Source organism: Elephantulus edwardii, unplaced genomic scaffold (genome assembly GCF_000299155.1).
Source record: "Elephantulus edwardii isolate Elephantulus edwardi_28Jun2011 unplaced genomic scaffold, EleEdw1.0 scaffold00042, whole genome shotgun sequence".
Classification (NCBI taxonomy): domain Eukaryota; kingdom Metazoa; phylum Chordata; class Mammalia; order Macroscelidea; family Macroscelididae; genus Elephantulus; species Elephantulus edwardii.
Window position 1 is genome coordinate 12,081,100 of NW_006399792.1, and position 19,509 is coordinate 12,100,608.

Sequence of the window (19,509 nt, forward strand, 5' to 3'; positions counted from 1 at the left end):
GGGATGGGTGTGTCAGAGGCGGTGCAGTTGATGCAGGATAGAGCAGGGTTTAGGGCTGTTGTGCATAGGGTCGCTATGGGTTGCAAACAACTCGACGGCACATAACAACAACAACAACTTCAACCCTTTAACTGGAGCATCTCTTCCCTTGGTTTTGACTTTTCATTGCTCTAATGCAAATTTCACTAAATTTCTTTTGATGCTCATTTTTATCTTTTCTTCCATTTTTATCTTTGTAATGACCTTTTCTTCTTTTCATGATAGGATGATATCTTTAATGTTATCCCATAACTCATCTGGTCTTTGATCTTTAATGTTCATTGTCTTAAACCTGTTCTGGAGATAATTTTGTAATTCAGGTGGAGTAGACTCAAGGTCATATTTTGGCTCTTGTGAACTTGTTTCAATTTTCTTCAGCTTCTGTTTGAACTTGCACATGAGTAATGGATCTTTTCCACAGTCAGCACGTGGACTGTTTCTGCATATATTGTGTTCTTCATCAATTCTTTCCTCGTTTGTAGTCAATCTGATTCCTGTGTAGTCCATGAGATGAGGTATATATATATATGTTTAGATGCCTTTTGTGTTTTAGTAAAATGGTATTTGCAATGAATAAATCTTTAAATGTATAAAATTTTTAAGTAAAACAGTAGAGTGAATGTGTGTGTGTGTGTGTGTGTGTGTGTGTATAGTTGTTGTTATGTGCCATCGAGTCGCTTGCAACTCATAGCAACCCTATGTACAACAGCCCTAAACTCTGCTCTATGCCAATCGCACTGTCTCCGATACACCCGTCCCGGTTACCCCAGTCACTTAATCAGTCCACCTCATAGAGGGCCTTCCCCTCCTGCACTGTCCCTCCACCCTCTCAAGCATGATTTCCCTCCCCAAGAACCAGTCTCTCCTTACAATATGTCCAAATTATGTTAGATGGAGACTCAGAATCCTTGCCTTCAGGGAGCCTCCCAATTTAATCCTTTCCAGGATGAATCTGTTTGTTTTCCTAGCAGTCCATGGTACCCTCAATACTTTTCTCTAGCACCACAGCTCAAAGGCATCAATTCTCCTTCTATCCTCCTTAGTCGTTGTCCAACTCTCTGATGCATAACAAGTGATAGAAAAGACCATGGCCTGTGTCAGACGCACCTTAGTCTCCAGAGAGACATATATGGTCAGTTTTGAACCATAAACGTTCGTAGAAATCATCAATTCGAATAACTGAAATTTCAATTATAGTTTACTTATTCAGAGACTAGCAATAATAGTTACCTTACTTTCCAGTGTTAAAGATTAAAATATACAATATTCAGTATCCCAGATACTATATGTCTGTATGTCAGTAAAAAAAAATAATACTGAATTGTAGTCTTTTAATTAGAATATCTTCCTATGAGAGAATGTGCTTTCCATCTAAAGATCATTACTATCTATTAGCACATCTAGAAATTTTGTGAGATATTACATTTATGATGATAAAAATTAGCAGTAATAATGGAACTGATAAAATAATAATTACCAGAATATATTTAAAATATTTTCAATGGTTCTGCTTATAAAGTATGCTATTTATACTTATCATCCAGGAAGCATGCAAAAGGTCATTACAAAGACAGAGGAAGAAGAAAAGCCCAAGATGGATGTCAGATGAATCTCTAACTATTTCACTAGAGTGCCAAGAAGCCAAAGCAAATGGTAGAATTCAGGATATTAAGGAGTTGTACAAAAGATTTCAGAGGGCAGTGTGGGAAGACAAAGTAAAGTATTACAATGAAATGTGCAAGGTGATGGAGTCAGAAAATCAAATGGGCCAAACTTGCTTAGCATTTCTTAAGTTGAAGGAAATGGGACATCAGTATTGGAGGTAGACTCATGAATATCCTGCATTATGCAGATGACACAACCCTGCTTGCTGAAACTGAGGAGGATCTGAAGCACTTGCTGCAGAAGATCAAGGACTGGAGCCATCAATATGGATTGAAATTTAACATCAAGAAAACAAAGATTCACACCACTGGGCCGAGTGGTGGCATCATGATAGATGGTGAAGAGATTGAGATTGTTGACAGCTTCAATTTGCTTGGCTCTACAATCAACACTCTAGGTACCAGCAGCCAGGAAATTAAAGACAAATTGAATTTGGAAAGTATGTTGTCAGAGGCGTCTCCAAAGTACTGAAGAACAATGATGCCAATATGGAGACTAAGGTGGGCCTGATACAGCCTATGGTCCTAGTAATTACTTGCTACACATGAGAGAACTGGACAATGACTAGAGGTGATAGAAACAGAGTTGATGCCTTTGAGCTGTCTTTCTGGAGAAGAGTATTGAATATACCATGGACGGCCAGGAGAACAAACAAGTTTTTCTTGAAGAGAGTGAAATCAAGCTTCTCCTTGGAGGCAAGGATATTCTGAAGTTCTGTCTGACATATTTTGGATATGTTGCAAGGTGGGATCAGACCTTAGAGAGGGATATCATGAGGGTGGAGGGACAGCACAGGAGAGGACCCTTAATGAGATGAATTGATTCAGTCACGGAGGTAATGGGGATAGGTGTGCCGGAGACAGTAAGATTGGCAAGGGATACAACAGCGTTTAGGGCTGTTGTATATAGGGTCACTATGAGTCACAGGTAACTCGACAGCACACAACAACAAGAACAACAAGATTTAAACTCATAAGAAGTGGTGATGTTGAAGAAGCATAATGAACATACCAAGGAGTGACAAAAAAATCAAACAAATCTGTCTTGGAGAAAGTGAAACCAAAATTCTATGTAAAAACAAAGGGGTTGGAACTTCGTCATGCACCCTTTGGACACATTGTGTGGTGTGTGATGGGGCCAGTCCTTGGCAAAAGATATCATGTATGGAAAGTCTGAGGGTCATAGAAAGAAAGGAAGGCCCTCAGGAGTATAGATTGACACAATGACTATGTCAGAGATTGTTTGGATCCTGTAGGATGTTGAGGTCCAAATCTGTTGTTAACTGAGTCCTGTAGTTCGTAGTTGACTTGAGAGAACCTATCAACAACAATAATTAAAAGTACCTGGTGATTTTGGTGGGGGGTGGGGAATGTTTGTCTTTGTTGGAAAAATAGGACCTGTGTGGGTGGTAATATCAAGAATAGAATTAGTTATTTTAAGTAGCAAAAAAAGATTTTTCGTTCATTTTAACAACCATATTTTTCTTTTTCATTCTGCCAGTGACAAGAAGCTTATTACAGATGCCCTTAATAAGAATCAATTTCTCAAGAGACTGGATCCTCAGCAGATCAGAGACATGGTAGAATGCATGTACGGGAGAAACTATCAGCAAGGGAGTTATATTATTAAGCAAGGAGAACCTGGAAATCACATCTTTGTTCTGGCAGGTGAGCTGCTTAGATTGTTTTTCAAATTACCATATAATAAATGCTTTGCCTGTTACCTTAATTTTTCCCAAATATTTACAAAAATGTATCACTGATCTATCTATTTGTAGAAAATTTAACAGACTGAGTTCATGAAATAGCAAAACAGTTTTTCAAATCATGATCATGATAGCAGTTTCGAATGCTTTCTATATGTAGCTATAGTGGGCAGTTTGAACACTAGACTGTTAACCAAAAGGTTGCAGTTTGAGTCTACACAAAAGTTCGTCAAAAGCAAAAACTGATGGTATTCTTCAGGGGAAGAAAGTCAGCCATTGAAAATCCAGTAGAGCACAGATTTACTTTACAGGTATTGAGATTCCTTGAAACAGAATCAGCTTGTTATCAACTGTCCTTAGTGTTTTGCTTTGTTTCCCTTTGTCACATATACTCCTCATATGTCAAGATAGATAGATAAACACACACACACACACACACACACACACACAGTTGAACACATAGTATTCATCATTTTATATATATCTTGTTGAACTCTTAATATACATATTTCATTTAATCTTCTTACCAGTTCTAGTATGTAGATGTTATTAATGTAGACTGAGTTTCATAAAAGTTAAAAACTTGTTCAAGGCCACGAGACTACACAGGTTATAAATGGTAGAGGCAGAATACACATTTAAGCAATTTGATTCAGAGGTCACATGTGTAATCACAATGCTGCTTATTCACCAACCAAGAAAACAGCTTTCCATTCAAAAGAATGTTTATTGGGGGTGTGGGTAGAGAGGAAAACATGCAACAATGAATGAATGGAAATTTTAAAAAATTTAAAAAGAAAATAAATTCTTTAAAAAAGAATGTTTATTTTGAAATTTTAGGAATTATATGGGAACATTTTTGAGTTATTGTAAAATGTTTGGATTACATTGTTATTATCTGCATTGAGTTGGAAGTGATTCATAGCTTACCCTTAAGCAGATTTTCAGAGGGAGTAAATTGCATGGGAAGGTATTGCCCATTTTCTCCTGCCAAGCAACTGGTGGATTTGAACTCCCTGATTTTGGGTTGTCAGTGCAGCTCCTTACCACTAGAGCAAAGATGAGAGCTAAGCTCTGGTGGCCTAGTTACAAGAAGCTGCACTACAATCCTGAAGGTACATTGTTTGAGGCCACCAGCCGCTCCATGGACAAAAGATGGACAGTCTCCTCCCATGTGATTAACTGCCTCTGAAAACCACTAGCTATGGCTTGGTTCTGACTCTATGGTATACAACAACAACAACAATTTAAGTACATTTAACTAGTAGAAGCTCAACAATAACCCATTGCTGTCAAGTAGGAACCAGCTCATAGCTAACACTATAGATGGCTTCTAAGAAGATTGCCAGTAGATTCAAACTGCCAAAGGCATAGTTAGCTTCTCAACTTTATCAGGACTCCATCATTGGAGTTCCCCTAACCAACGGAGGAGTCATATGAAATGTCTTATATGTAAGACATTTTTTTCTATAATTTTAGAAAGGTTTCTTCCATCTATGACGACTTGACCATACTATTTCAAATGCTCACTCTACTTATGTGTCAGTGTGTTGGAACTGACTCAAAACTGACTCTCCAGCAGCTTTCTTTTCAGAGGCTATAAACCTCATGGGAGGATACTGTCTGTCTTTCTCAAGTGAAGCAGCGGGTAGATTCTGACCATTTGCTTTCGGCTTGCCAGTGCAACTCCTTACCCTTTAGACAATCAGAAATACCAGGAAGGTTATAATGATTGTTTTAATTAAGCAAAATATTTCTTTTAAAAATGCCTATTAATGTCTAGATTTTATAATGACTACAAATTTTTCCCTGTATGATAAGGAAGCAAGAAATGATCTGAATATATTGGTATGCCTTGTCAAATTTTGCATTAATCCAACATTTTGATCTTTAGGAAAAACGTTTATCCAGATGGAATAATAAGCTGAGCTGTACTGTGGTTTTATTTGTCATAACCCATAATCTAGTGCTATCAAGTTGATTCCAACTTATATTGATCCACTAGGACAGAGTAGAACTGCTCAGAAAGGTTTCCAAGGCTTTATGCCTTTGCAGAAACAGGCTGCTATATTGTCCTCTTATAAAGCAGCTGGTAGGTTTGAACCATTAACCTTTTTGTTAGCAGCTGAATTCTTAACTATTATATTACCAGGCTCCCTTTTAGCGTTGTTGTTGTTATATGCCGTTGAGTCCCCTGCAACTTATAGTGATCCTATGTACAACAGCCCTATACCCTACTCTATCCTGTTCCAATCTTACTGTCTCTGACACACCTAGCCCCCACTACCCCAGTCACTGAATCAGTTCATCTCATAGAAGGTCTTCCTCTCCTGCACTGTCCCTCCACCCTTCCAACCATGATATCCCTCTCCAAGGACTGGTCCTTCCATCCAAAATATGTCAGATGAAGCTTCAGAATCCTTGCCTCCAAAGAGCAGCTTAGTTTAAACCACTGCAGGAGGAATTGGCCATCCACTTCTGAAATAGCAGGCCTTCAAAAACTCTACATACAATAGAACACACTCAGACTAGCAGATAGGGCAACTGAGGTGGAGTCCTCAAGTATAGAAACACAAAGGAGGAGGAACAGTTGTAAGCAGACACTAGGAGTTGAAACATGGCATGTGAGAACCATGAATGTAGTACAATTGGATATTGTTTGAGAAGAAATGGAACACATAAATATTGACATACTAGGTACTGGTGACATGAGACAGACTAGCATCAGGTATTTTGAGTCAGATGATCATATGATCTACTATGCTGAAGATGAAAGGATGAGGAAAAATGGGATTGCTTTCATAGTTAAAAATGTCATTTCTAGATCCATCTTGAAATACAGTATTGTGAGTTACAGGATAATATCCATATGCAAACAAGGAAGTCCAGTGAATACCACTATCATTCAAATATATACACCAACAACCAGCGCCAAAGAGTGGAAATAGAAGATTTTTACCAAATTTTACAGTCAGAGATTTATCAAACATGCAATCAAGATGCATTCATAATAATGGGTGAATGGAATGCAAAAGTTGGGGCCAGAGAAGAAAGAACATGGACTTATTGACAGAAATGAAGCTGGAGATAGAATGATAGAATTTTGCACAATCCACAATTTATTCATTGCAAATATGTTTTATAAGAAACATTAACACAGGATATACACATGGATTTCACCTGTATACATCTGGGGAAAGAACTGCTGGAAAAATTCAACATCAGCTGTGAAAACTCGGCCAGGTGCTGATTGTGTAACAGACCACTCATATGCAAGTTCAAGCTGAAGCTAAAGAAAATTTAATGAAGTCCATGGGAACCAAAAGATGACCTTGAGTCTATCCCACCTGAATTGCAAACGATCTCAGGAACAGTTTTGAGGCTGTGAACACTAATGAACAGATGAGTTAAGGGAGGATATAAAAAATATCATCCAGGAAGACTGCAAAAGGTCATTACAAAGACAGAGGAAGAAGAAAAGACCAAAATGAATGTCAAGGGAGACTCTTGAGTATTGCAGCAGAGTACCGAGAAGCCAAAGCAAAGGGAAGAAATAAAAATGTTAAAGACCCGAAAAGGAGAATACTGTTAGCATTATAGTTCCTAATATTCTTAGTAATGATTTTCTTTGTTTCATCTGAAGACATTTGGTGTAGGATGAAAGGTACCTGCAAAAGCAAACAGACATACATTATTCTGTTTATAGCATGTATAGAATGTATATACTTTGATTCTTTAAAAGGGTTTATTTTCTGATTACTATACCCAATAAAAGTGAGTTAAACTCTTTACCAGTTTTTAGAGTGGCATGATATAGAACAATTGTCCCTTCTTGAAACTTATCTCTTCACTGTTTCCCTTCTACTTTAGCAATTTTATAGCATTCTGGAAAGAGAAGGTAGACTGTGAAGTTAACAGATATTTTTTGAATCGTATAGAAAAACATCAACTCATCTTACTCTTTGCCTATAATTGTAATAAAAGACTTGAGGAGTGCAGAGATAAACAGAAGTCAGCATAGCTGGATCAGGACCATAGCACACATAAAAATGAGAATGGAACTATTTTTTTTATAACTATTTCTTTATTGAATTACTTATAGTTTTACTCAATTCTGAATTCCTTGGTTTACTTATCAGATTGAGAAAATTTATTTGGTAATTATAATTTTCCCCTTTATTAATTACAACATGAATAGCAAATTGCAAAAGCTTCTTTAAGCTTTGGTAATCTCATAAAATTCTTCAGTGTTAATCTCATGCAATTTTTCAGTGTTAATCAAGCCCTATAAACCTTAAATAATTTGATTAAGAATTTTGAGAAAACTCTTTAAATACACAAAGATCCACAATATAAAATTGAGAGTCAAAGTAAATTATTTTGGAATAACTGAATTTAACTATAATGAGAAATTTCTAAATTGCGTATCTAATCTTTAGGATTTGGAGCCAGAACAGATTTTATTTCTTACAAGGGTATAAATTATACCAGAACAGGTTTCTTGTCTATTTTATTTACTCTATCTCTAGCACTTGGCCTAGTTCCTACCATGGTGTCATTACTCAGATCAAAATGTTTGAATGAATGAATAGCTAGAGATAAGGCACAAGTACTTAGTGATGCATTGTTTGTTGTTGTTGTTATGTGCCATCGAGTCGCCTGCGACTCATAGCGACCCTATGTACAACAGCCCTAAACTCCGCTCTGTCCTGTGCCAATCGCACTGTCTCCGACACTCCCATCCCAATTATCCCAATCACTGAATCAATCCACCTCATAGAGGGCCTTCCTCTCCTGCGCCGTCCCTCCACCCTCCCAAGCATGATGTCCCTCTCCAAGGACCGGTCTCTCCTCACAACATGTCCAAAGTATGTTAGACAGAGCCTCAGAATTCTTGCCTCCAAGGAGCCACCCAGTTTAACCCTTTCCAGAACAAATCTGTTTTCCTAGCAGTCCATGGTATTCTCAATACTCTTCTCCAGCACCACAGCTCAAAGGCATCAATTCTCCTTCTATCCTCCTTGGTCATTGTCCAACTCTCTGATACATAACAGGTGATTGCGAAGACCATGGCCTGTATCAGACGCACGTTAGTCTCTAAAGAGACACCATTGCTCTTCAGCACTTTGGAGAGGTCCCTAACAGCAGACTTTCCCATGGCAATGCGCCTTTAAATTTCCTGGCTGCTGGTGCCAAGACTGTTGACTATGGAGCCAAGCAAACTAAAGCTGTGTACCATCTCAATCTCTTCACCATCCATCCTGATGCTGCCAATTGGTCCAGTGGTGAGAATCTTTGTCTTCTTGACATTGAGCCTCAATCCATATTGTAGGCTGCAGTCCTTGACACTCTGCAGCAGGTGCTTCAGGTCATGCATTAGGAGAAAAAAAAGTCAATAATTCTTCCAGGGAAAGATAGTTACTTTATGAATTTAGAACTTTTTTGAGTATGATTTTAATTAGAAAATACTCTGTCAAAATTGGCCATAGATAGGAAAGAAGAGTTGCCAGGAGTTAAAAAAAGGGGGGTGTTGTTTGATGTTCTTTTCTTCCCCTACCTTTGCTTGGATAAAGATGAATACCAAATGCTGTTTTGTGATTTCCATTTATTGGTTAATTGAAATAATGAATCATAGTATCTTGCCTCAGGTCACACAGCCAGAGCTAGCAGAGCCAGGACTCACAGCCAAGCTGTACGACTCCAGGGCCACTACACTTATAGGTTATGGCAAGTTGTCCTCTCAGAGTAAATGACTGTGTTGTAATGTTAAGATACACAATGATTATTGCACTTCTAGTACAAGAGAAATTATTCCAGGCACAGTATTTTTTTATGAACTATAATTGATTGAAACAATATCCAATTCTTCAGAAAAGAGTTTTGTAAAAGTGATAGCATTATAAATAATGCTGTTGTTTTTAGAAGTTCTAGTGACATTGATTAAAGGCTAGTTTGATATCTGAAGTCTTGATAGTAAGAATCTACTAGCTATTCTTTGGAGAAAGATATACCAATTTTGATAAATCAACTTAATTGCAGTAGGTTAGGTTTGAACTGTTGTTAGCTGCCGAGTTGCCCCATGACTCATGGAAATCCCATGCACAAGGTATGTGGTCTGTAGAGTTTGTAGAGTTTTATTTGAATGATCTTTAAAAAAATAGATTGCCAAGCCTTTTTCACTAATCTAAGTCTGTAAGATCTGCTTAAGCCTCTTCAACATTGTAGGGAAAAAGCCTTCATATAAACCTCAACTGACAGGTGAGTAGTGGCTGCATTTGTGACACTTTGGCTAGAATCTAACCCAAGTTTGCTTCCTAGAAAGTGATAATTCTACTATTGAATTACCACTGTAGCTAACACACAGCATTTACTGCTTCTAAGCTCTGGTGGCTCAGTGGTAAAAAGTTGTACTGCCATCCCAAAGGCACATGGTTCAAATCTACCAGCTTCTCCATGGAAGAAGGACGGGCCATCTCCTTCCATGTGATTTATTGCCTCTGGAAACCCACTGGAGGATCAGCTATGGTTAGGTCGGTTCTAACATTATGGCATAAAACATCAACCATAAGTTTCTGGAGAAAGTATAGCCAGAGAGCTCCTTCAAGGTAAGAATGGTGAAACTTCATTTCTCATAATTTGGCCGTGTTGTTAGGAAGGACCAGTCCTTGGAGAAAGAAATCATGCTTGGAAAGCTGGAGAGTCAGAATAATTGAGGTAGACCCAAACGAGATTGACCATAATGATAATTAGGCTCCAATGTGTTGGGAATGGTGAGGATGGAACAGGATAGGGCAAAGTTCAGATCCATTGTTCATAGGACCACTGTGAGTCACAGTCAGCTCAACAGCATTAACAACCAAGTTCAACAATTAGAACACCTCTGCTGTGGAGTGAACAAGGCTTCATGATCTGTTATCATAAAAATTATGTAGTCTTTATGCACTGTTGAGTAGGGACTCTCCAACAGATTTTCAGAAACAATCAAATTGCACAGGAAGATTGCTTATTTTGCTCCCCTGGAGCAGTGCATGGATTTGAACCATGTGCCTTCATGTTGGCGGCACAACTCCTTACCACTAGGTCACCAGAGCTCTCTATAAAGATAATAATCTAGGAAGTGTGGTTCTACAGCATTATTATAAGTCAGAATTGACTTGATGGCACACAACAGCTACAGTATGCTGGAGATGGTTCTAGATTCTTGCTGTGTAGTAAATCATGTAATTATTAGAATGATTATATTAAGTAGACATTGTTATCATCCCCATGTATTTTTGAGGAACCACAGCCCCAGAGAGTCATTCCTCAAGGCTGGTTACTCAAGCAGCAGTAAGTATGTAGTGGAGTTGATTTCAAAATCTGTGCTTATAACCACTCTAAAGAACTTCTGGATGTCTACCTGCAGAAAGCTGAAACAGGATCCACATCTTACATCATACACAAAAATCAAGTCAAGGTGGATCAGAGATGTACTGGTAAAGCCCAAAACTATTAGGATCATAGGAAAGAGAGACCAAACTTAGAAGCCCTTGCCTATAGTATATATATACTTGCACATATAGCCAGAAATGCACATCCAGGAGAGGAATAGCATCAATGAATGGGAATTTCTACAGATTAAGTCGCTATATACATAAAAAAACTTTTCCAAAAGGGTGAAAAGAAAACCTACAGACTGGGAAAAACATTTGGCAATGACATCTTAGACAATGGTCTCATGATGAAAGTTTACAGAATATTACAGGGCCTCCATAAGGAAAAGATTATAAACCCAATCACAAAATGGACAGAAGACATGGAAAGACTTTATGAAGGAAGAAATTTGGATGACCAATGGACTCATGGAAATACTCAAAATAACTGGCAATCAGAGAGATACAAATCAATACCACAATGAGATACCTTCTCACCCAAGTAGCAGTAGTAAAATTTAACAGGGCAGCAAAATATAAATGTTGGAGAGAATGTGAAGAGATTGGAACTCTCATACACTACTGGGATTGTAAAATGGTACAACCACTCTGGAAGTCAGTTTGACATTTCCACAAAAAACTGACCATAGAAATCCCATGTTGTTGTTGTTGTTGTTGTATACTGTTGAGTTGGAACTGACCCGTAGCTGACTCTCCAGAGGGTTTTCAGAGACAGTCAATCACCTGGGAAGAGATTGCCCATCCTTCTCCCACGTTGCAGCTGGTGACCTTGAACCTTTTGGAATTGCAGTGCAGCTTCTTGTCACAAGACTGTTCCACTGCTAGGAATATATACCAATGAACACAGAACTGAGACACAAAAGGAGATTTGTACATCTATATTCATAGCAGCATTATTCACATCATAGGAAAATGGAAACAGCCCAAAAGTCCATCAACAAATGAATGGATTAAGAAAGTATATTTACACAATGGAATACTCTGAAGCACTGAAGTAATGATTTTTGTAAAATACTATATAATATGGGAAAGTCTAGACAACATAATGTTGAGTGAACTAACTCAGTCTCATAAGGACAAATACTGCGTAAGACCACTATTGTAAAAATAGGATAAATAGTAAGATAAGTATAAAAGTCCCAAAGGAAAAGAGAAGGGGGCAAAGGAGGCAGAGGGTGGAGAGGGGAGGAATCAGTATCGTAACAGAGGGTGGGCAGAGGGGGGTGGTGAAGACATTTGGAAAAATCCAATGAGGATCTGAAAAGTGGAATAAATAGCAGGTATAGATCAATGGTGATTAATTTTATAAAACACAATGTATATGAATGATCATACAGAACACAATGTGAATGAAAGTTATGTGTGAAACACAGTGTACATGAATGAAGCACAATGTACAAACAATTTGTGTGCAAACTAATAAAATTTAAAAAGAGAAAAAAAGAAATTTAAAAAAAAACCCCAAAACAAGCAAACAAATTAATGCATAGTGCCACTGTTGTAGAATGGGACTGACATCAGGGTTGGGGCTAGTCTAGAAAAACTGGATAAATTATGTGTACTGCATTGAAACAGATGAGGGAGAGAACAGTTTAAAAAAGATATATGATAGGGTATTATGGTTATGACAAGAGTCCAGAATGTAGGTTGCATAGTGAAGTATACTTAGGGTGGCGGGTGGGCGTGGGGATTGTATACCAATGAAGGAATTTTTCTTTTACTTTTCAAAGAGAAGAATGAACTGAGGGGGAGGGGTGGGCAGGGCGAAAAGTGCAACAATGAATGAATGGAAATCCAAAATCTCTGTAAATGTTCATTAAAATTAATAACGTAAAATTGAAACAAACAAACCAAATAACCTTCCACAGCTGTGAAGTCAATTCTGTCTGATAGCAGTCCTCCATTGTGTTTCTGAGGGTGTAAATCTCTACAGGAGAAAGCTGCACATCTTTCTCCCATGGAGTGCCTGGTAAATGTGAGCCACTATTCATTCACTTACTAGCTTGACATATTAACACTGTTGTTGAAAAGGACCATTGCGTCTACTATGACTAAGTGCTCCTTTAACCACTATAATCTGCTACAGAGGACCTCTTTAAACCACTAAAGAGTAAGGATGCAATTTTGAGGATTAAGGTGAGTCCAACTCAAGCCATAATGGCATTTTTAGTTACCTTGTATGCAGCTAAAGTTGAACAATGAATGAGGAAGTTGAAAGAAGGGTTCATACCTTTGAATTGTGATGTGGCAAAGAATACTGAAAATAGCATGGACTCCAAAAAGCACACACAAATCTGTTTTGAAATAAGACAATTCAGGATGCTCCTTAAAAGCAAAAATAGTGAGACTGTGTCTCACGTACATGCGGCATTATATCAGGAGTAAAGATAGCATAGTTAGTAGAGGGTCAAGAACAAGAGAAAACTACTCATTACGATGCACTGACATAGCAGTTAGGCTGCATAGCAGAGACTGTGGGAAAAGGTGCAGTATTGGACATTGTGCTGCTTGGTTGTTCATAGGATCACTGTGAGTTGGAACCAAGTTGATGGCCCCCAACAATAACAGCAACACCGTATTGAAAAGCAAGCAGTGGATATCTTACCTGTGTGCTTGGTATGATTCCTGAGACCCAGACAAATTTTGATTGAATGATTCTTCTTGTAACTATTTTAAATTCTACTCGACAGAGGGCCACATAGAGGTATTCCAAGGAGAGAAGTTGCTGTCATCCATCCCTATGTGGACTACATTTGGGGAACTAGCCATTTTATACAACTGCACAAGAACTGCCTCAGTGAAAGGTAACAGTGGAAATGCTATAACATTAGAGTTTTTGAGAAATTTAATCTCGTTAAGACACTGTCGCACTGTTATATGGAGTCCTTTTGTCTTTCATTTTCCTCAGATGCTGTTATCAGTAGAATTTCTCTATCTATAAAAATGTAATTCATATTGAAGCATTTATCTAACAATTCAAGTTTCAAAGAACCACTTAATTGGATTCCTGTGTATAAAATGTTGACATGGCTTTAAAATGAATTATTCTAGTGGTTGCTTTAATATCTGCTTTACTTTTTTGCTATTTAGACCTCTGCCTTTGGCTCCTTCTAGAGACTTGTTTTCTATACTTCATAGGGTCTGACTATATTATAACAAGGATCAGCTAATTAATGAAACTACGTAAATATTTAGTTAGACTAGTAGAATTCTCATGAATAACCTTTGATAGTAGTTTAATTGATCCTCCTTGAGAGTCTTGGTTTCATTGACCTTATATGTGAAGATGGCCTCAGGGATATTAATCTTGAAGTTTTCTTGTGAATAATTTAGATGTGCTTTCTCAGTGTTTGGGACAGGGTTATAGTTATCAGCACTGTTGAGGCTCATGGTAAAAATGCAGATTCTGGGGACCCTTTACAAATCTTAATCATAATCTCTGGGAAAGGGATTCAGGAATCGGTATTTTTAAAAAATTTTTATTAAGATCCACAAGAGAAATGAGATGATTCTAACTCTCAAATATGGTAAGCCATCATTTTAGATATTAATCAATTTTCTTAACTCTCATTACTCATTTTATTAATCTTAAAATTATAATTTAATCTAGGTCTTTTAAAAACTCTTCTTTTATGATTTTATATTTTAATGTCTCTTTTTTATTAAAAAAGTATCAAAAAAACCTTCTTCCATATTTTAAGTGTGTACATTTTACCTAAAAGTAATTGCACAGTTCTGTACATTAGCTTTCTTTAGCAAGAGCAAATATACAACAACACAAAGAAGCACACACACACATCAATATGTTACTTCAATTGTCTGTTTGTAAATCTTTTACTCTTGGGATTGGCTATAAAGTGACTAATTTTCCTTGTTTTATAGCCCAAATTGAAACTATATCCTGATGATATAATTTTAATACCATTATAAGCAAAACATTATTACAATCTTTTGCTATGTTTTTTCAGATCATCATTCATCTCAAAACCAAATTTATTTTATAAAATTATTCATTACTTAGAGTGTTATCTTTTCTCATTTGCATTTTTAAATAACAATGTTCTCAAGAAATACCACTTTATGATAAAAACAACACATTTATTTATAAATATTCTATTAGATCTTACATTGTAAAAATAGGACTGACCATTGTTTCGTTATTTTCCTGGTCTTCTTAAAGCTATTACCAATGTCAAAACTTGGGCACTAGATCGAGAGGTATTCCAGAATATAATGAGGAGGACCGCTCAAGCTAGGGATGAACAGTACAGAAACTTCCTCAGAAGGTAAGAATAATGCACTGCAGGAAAGGTCAGAAGATGTATATGGCTATGTATAGCCATATATTATGACTATACTGGGTTTGAAGAGAGTCTATGGGTGGTGAAAACTTAAAGTGTTCATCTGTTGTTACATTTCAACAAGTCGGAACCAACTCACAGCTGACCCTCCAGTGGGTTTTCAGAGATTATAAATCACATAGAAGAAAAAAGTCCCGTCTTTCTTCCACAAAGCAGCTGGTGGATTCAAACCATGTACCTCTGGATTGACGGCACAGCTCTTTACCCACTAAGTCACTAGAGCTGTGTATATATGATTTTTTTGTGGTTTGTTGAGTCAGAACCAACCCATAACAACCCATAGTTGACCCTGCTGTGGGTTTTCAGAGGCAGTTAATGACATGAGAGGGGATTGCCCATTATATACATAACCAGAAATTTTAAATTTTATACACACACACACACACACACACACACACACATACATATATATTGTTGTTGTTATCATATAACATCAAATCTGTATTAACAAATAGTTGACCCTCGAAGTGAGTTTTCAGAGTCAATTAATCATACTGGAGAACATTGCCCATTTCTGCCATGCAGCTGCTGGTAGATTATAACCACATGTCTTTGGTTTGAAAAGATTCTCATTATCTCTCTCTCTCTCTCTCTCTCTCTCTCTCTCTCCTCCTTGTACACACACACAAGCACACACACAAAAGCTCTGGTGTCCTAGTGATAAAGAATTTGTTGTTGTTGTTGTGTACTATTGAGTCTGAACCAACAGTACATATCAAAATCCCAGCAGGTTTTCAGAGTCAGTAAATTACTTCATAGGAAGAGACTGACTTCCCATCTTCCTCCTACGGAGCAGCTGGTGGATTCAAACCACACCTCTTTGGGTTGACAGAGCAATTCCTTATCATTAAGCCACCAGAGATGCTTACAATATGTATGTGTGAATGTATATATGTAGATATATGATTGACATCTATCACGGACAACAATAGCAAAATCTGAGAAAGAAAAAAAAATGACTTGTTTGAGGGAAAAAGTACATATATACATTTTTTTGTTTTCTGAATGAATCATACCCAGAAATATGTTTCTCCACACATCTCAAAATATCTTTTATTAGTTTAGAAGAGAAAGTTCTGCTTCCACTGATGAATCAGATATACTCTAAATCGTTGTAATTAGTTAATTCAAGGTAACATAGGAATTGGCATTGAGGTAATACTTGGTTATTAATCATATATTGTATCTTAGAATTAACACTGTCTGTAGTTGAATTATATTACAAATAAGAAACAAAGGAAGAAATAAAATATGGAAATATTTTTTTACAAAATCAGAAATTCCACTCCAACCAATTTGTATTATTAAGCTTTCCCTTACCCTATTACAAAAATGTCCCATCTTCCTTGTTTTCTCAAGGTTATTAATATAATTTCCTTAAGGTAGATACTTCTTTCTCACTATGGAAACTTTGATGTCCCTAATTGAAGAGTGGGAGAAAGTTACAATCTCCTCCCATGCAATTAAGGGCCTCTGAAAACACACCAGAGTGTTAACCATAAATCGGTTCCAACTCGATAATAATCAGCAACAAGTGAAGAAAAATCTTTTTTAGAAAACCCAAATCTCTTTTTTTTATTATTAATTTTAATGAATGTTTACAGAGACTTTGGGTTTGTATTCATTCACTGTTGCATTTTACTCCCTGCCCCCTCCCCCCCAGTTCACTCTTCTCTTTGCAAAGTAAAAGAAAATTTCTCCCCCCAACCCTTAAGTCCACTCCACTGTGCAGCCTTCATTCTGGACTCTTGTCATGATAATAATACTTAATGTCATGATAATAATACCTAATAATATATTGCTTTTAAACAGTAATCTCCCTCATCTGTTTCAATGCAGTATACATTATTTAGTCCCTCTTTCTCAGTCTCCTCCCAACCTCGATGTCAGTCCCATTTTACAACAGTGACACTATGCAGTATTTATCCTTTTGTGACTGAGATATTTCACTCAGCATAATGTCCTCCAAGGTCATCCATTTTGCATAGTATTTCATGACTTTGTTTTTTTAATGCAGCATAGTATTCCATTGTGTGAATATACCAGAGCTTCTCTGTCCATTCATTTGTTGATGGCCACTTAGGTTGTTTCCTACTATTAGCTATTGTGAACAAAGCCACAATAAACATGAGAGTGCATATATCTGTTTGGGTGGCAGTTACGGTTTCTTTAGGATATATTCCCAGTAATGGAATTTTTGGGTCAAATGGTATTTCTATTTGCAACTTTTTGAGAAAGTGTCTTAAAGCCTTCAATAGTGGTTACACCATTTTATACTCCTACTAACAGTGAATAAGAGTTCCAGTTTCTCTGCAACCTCATTAGCATTTGATGTTTGCTGCTCTGTTAAATTTTGCTATTCTTACTGGGGTGAGATGATATATCATAGTTGTTTTGATTTACATCTCTCTTAGAGCTAGGGATTTGGTACATTTCTTCATGTGTTTGTTGGCCATCTGAATGTCTTCTTTGGTGACGTATTTGTTGATAGCCTATGCCCATTTTTCAATTGGATTATTTATCTTTATCTTGTGGTGCTCAAGTATTTTATAAAGTCTAAATATAAGTAAGTCCCTTATCTGACATATCATTACCAAATATTTTTCCCAGTCTGTGGCTTCCCTTTTTATACTGTTGGAGAAATTTTTAGATGTGCATAGGGATTTGATTCTTAGAAGGTGTCATTCATCTATTTTATCGTCTCCTGGTTGTAGATTTTTCAGGATGCTTGGAAGACTGTTTATGTTGTGGATTAGGACATCTAGAGTTCTTCCAAACTTGTCTTTAATGAAATGTGTAGTCCTTGGTTTTAGTCCTAGGTCCATGATTCATTTTGAGTTGGTTTTTGTGTATGGAGTGAGGTGGGGATTTTGCTTGAGTTTTCCATGGATAGTTTTCCAATTTTGTCAGCACCGTTTGTTAAAAAACAGTGTAGTTTTCCCACTTGACTGATTTCATCTCTTTGTCAAAATACATGAACACAGCACAGCTGAAGAGTAGGAAAATACACAATGACCAAGCCTTGTAATAAAACTCTGTATAGGAGAAATGAGTGAATGAATGAATGAATGAATAAATGATTCTTCGGAGGAAATATAATTGACAAATTGAGTCACAAAAATAATACCAATACCATTTTATAAATTTCAAATACTAGTCTAATTAAACTCTATACACAATTATAAAAAATATAATAAGAATGATTACTACATTTTCCAATACACACTACTCCTAGAAAGAGATAGAGGAGGATGAAGTTGAAATGGAATGAGAAAACTTTATGGTTGAAATTATATTTGACTTTATAGTTGAGTTTAGTTGAAAATACTGTTAACTTTATAATTTGTACACTATTCAGTAGCTTTATGAGTTATTATTTAGTATTGCTATGTAATATATGTATGTATGAAGTATCTTCACATATGTAATATTACCTACTTCATAATAAAAATATAAACAGGAAAAATATTACTGTATGTTATAAATGAAGGGGAAATATATTTCCCTAAATAGTCTACCTATTTTTAAAGTAATAAAAGGATAAAAAAGTTTGCAGTTGATCATCATATGCCAATCATGAAAATTTTTCTTCTTGTCCAAATCTGGAATCTGTAATATTAACGAAAACTCTTTCCTGTAGACCTGTCACTTTTGGCAGTTGGTAGAGAAAGAGAAATATGGCAAAATATCTTGTTTTACTCCTTCAGTGAAAGCAGGGTGTGGAAAGAGCAAGGGCCATTTGGGGAGAACCTCTTCACAAGGGAAACTGTCCCTATCCACAGAATCAATAACACAAAATCAATTCCCATGAGGTTGGAAATATCTCTCACCCTCCCATACTTCTTTCTACTCGCCTCAATACCAATATTACGGCTTTAGTGGGCCCAAGATCACATGTGATGACTCATATACCACACTGAACCCTATTGAGGTAATGAAAAGGTTACAATCTACACCAATAACAGAACACAGTCAAGACAGCTCCCAAAATATACACATTGGCACCTCAGCCTTATGCCTTGTGGCATTCCTGAATTCTCAGTCCTGCTAATAAGGCTCTCCATTCCAGTTGTCAAAAAGTTCTCAGTTCTGCCAATATTGGCTCTCCTCTCAGTTGTCTAATAAAGTTTTCAGTCCTTCCAATATTGGCTCCCCAAACTAAAATATCTCTTCTCACGTCACTTCTCCTGTTCAGCCATGGCTACTGCTGCTACTTCCCTAAAGCATGTCCTACATTTCACCAGGTCTGGGGAATGTCTCTCTACTCTGGCTGGGGGAAGAATCCCATCTCTTCTGGTGGGGGAAG

General features: G+C 36.9%; 1 protein-coding gene across 2 annotated transcripts in view; it reads left to right on the forward strand.

The window, feature by feature from the left end:
- PRKG2 (protein kinase, cGMP-dependent, type II) overlaps positions 1-19,509 on the forward strand; it is a 201,093-nt gene that overhangs the window by 46,894 nt on the left and 134,690 nt on the right. For both annotated transcript variants that reach the window (XM_006885285.1, XM_006885286.1), the window contains exons 2-4: positions 3,205-3,371; positions 13,533-13,646; positions 15,023-15,128. In XM_006885285.1, coding sequence (XP_006885347.1) covers positions 3,205-3,371; positions 13,533-13,646; positions 15,023-15,128 — 387 coding nt within the window. The remainder of the gene's footprint in view (positions 1-3,204; positions 3,372-13,532; positions 13,647-15,022; positions 15,129-19,509) is intronic.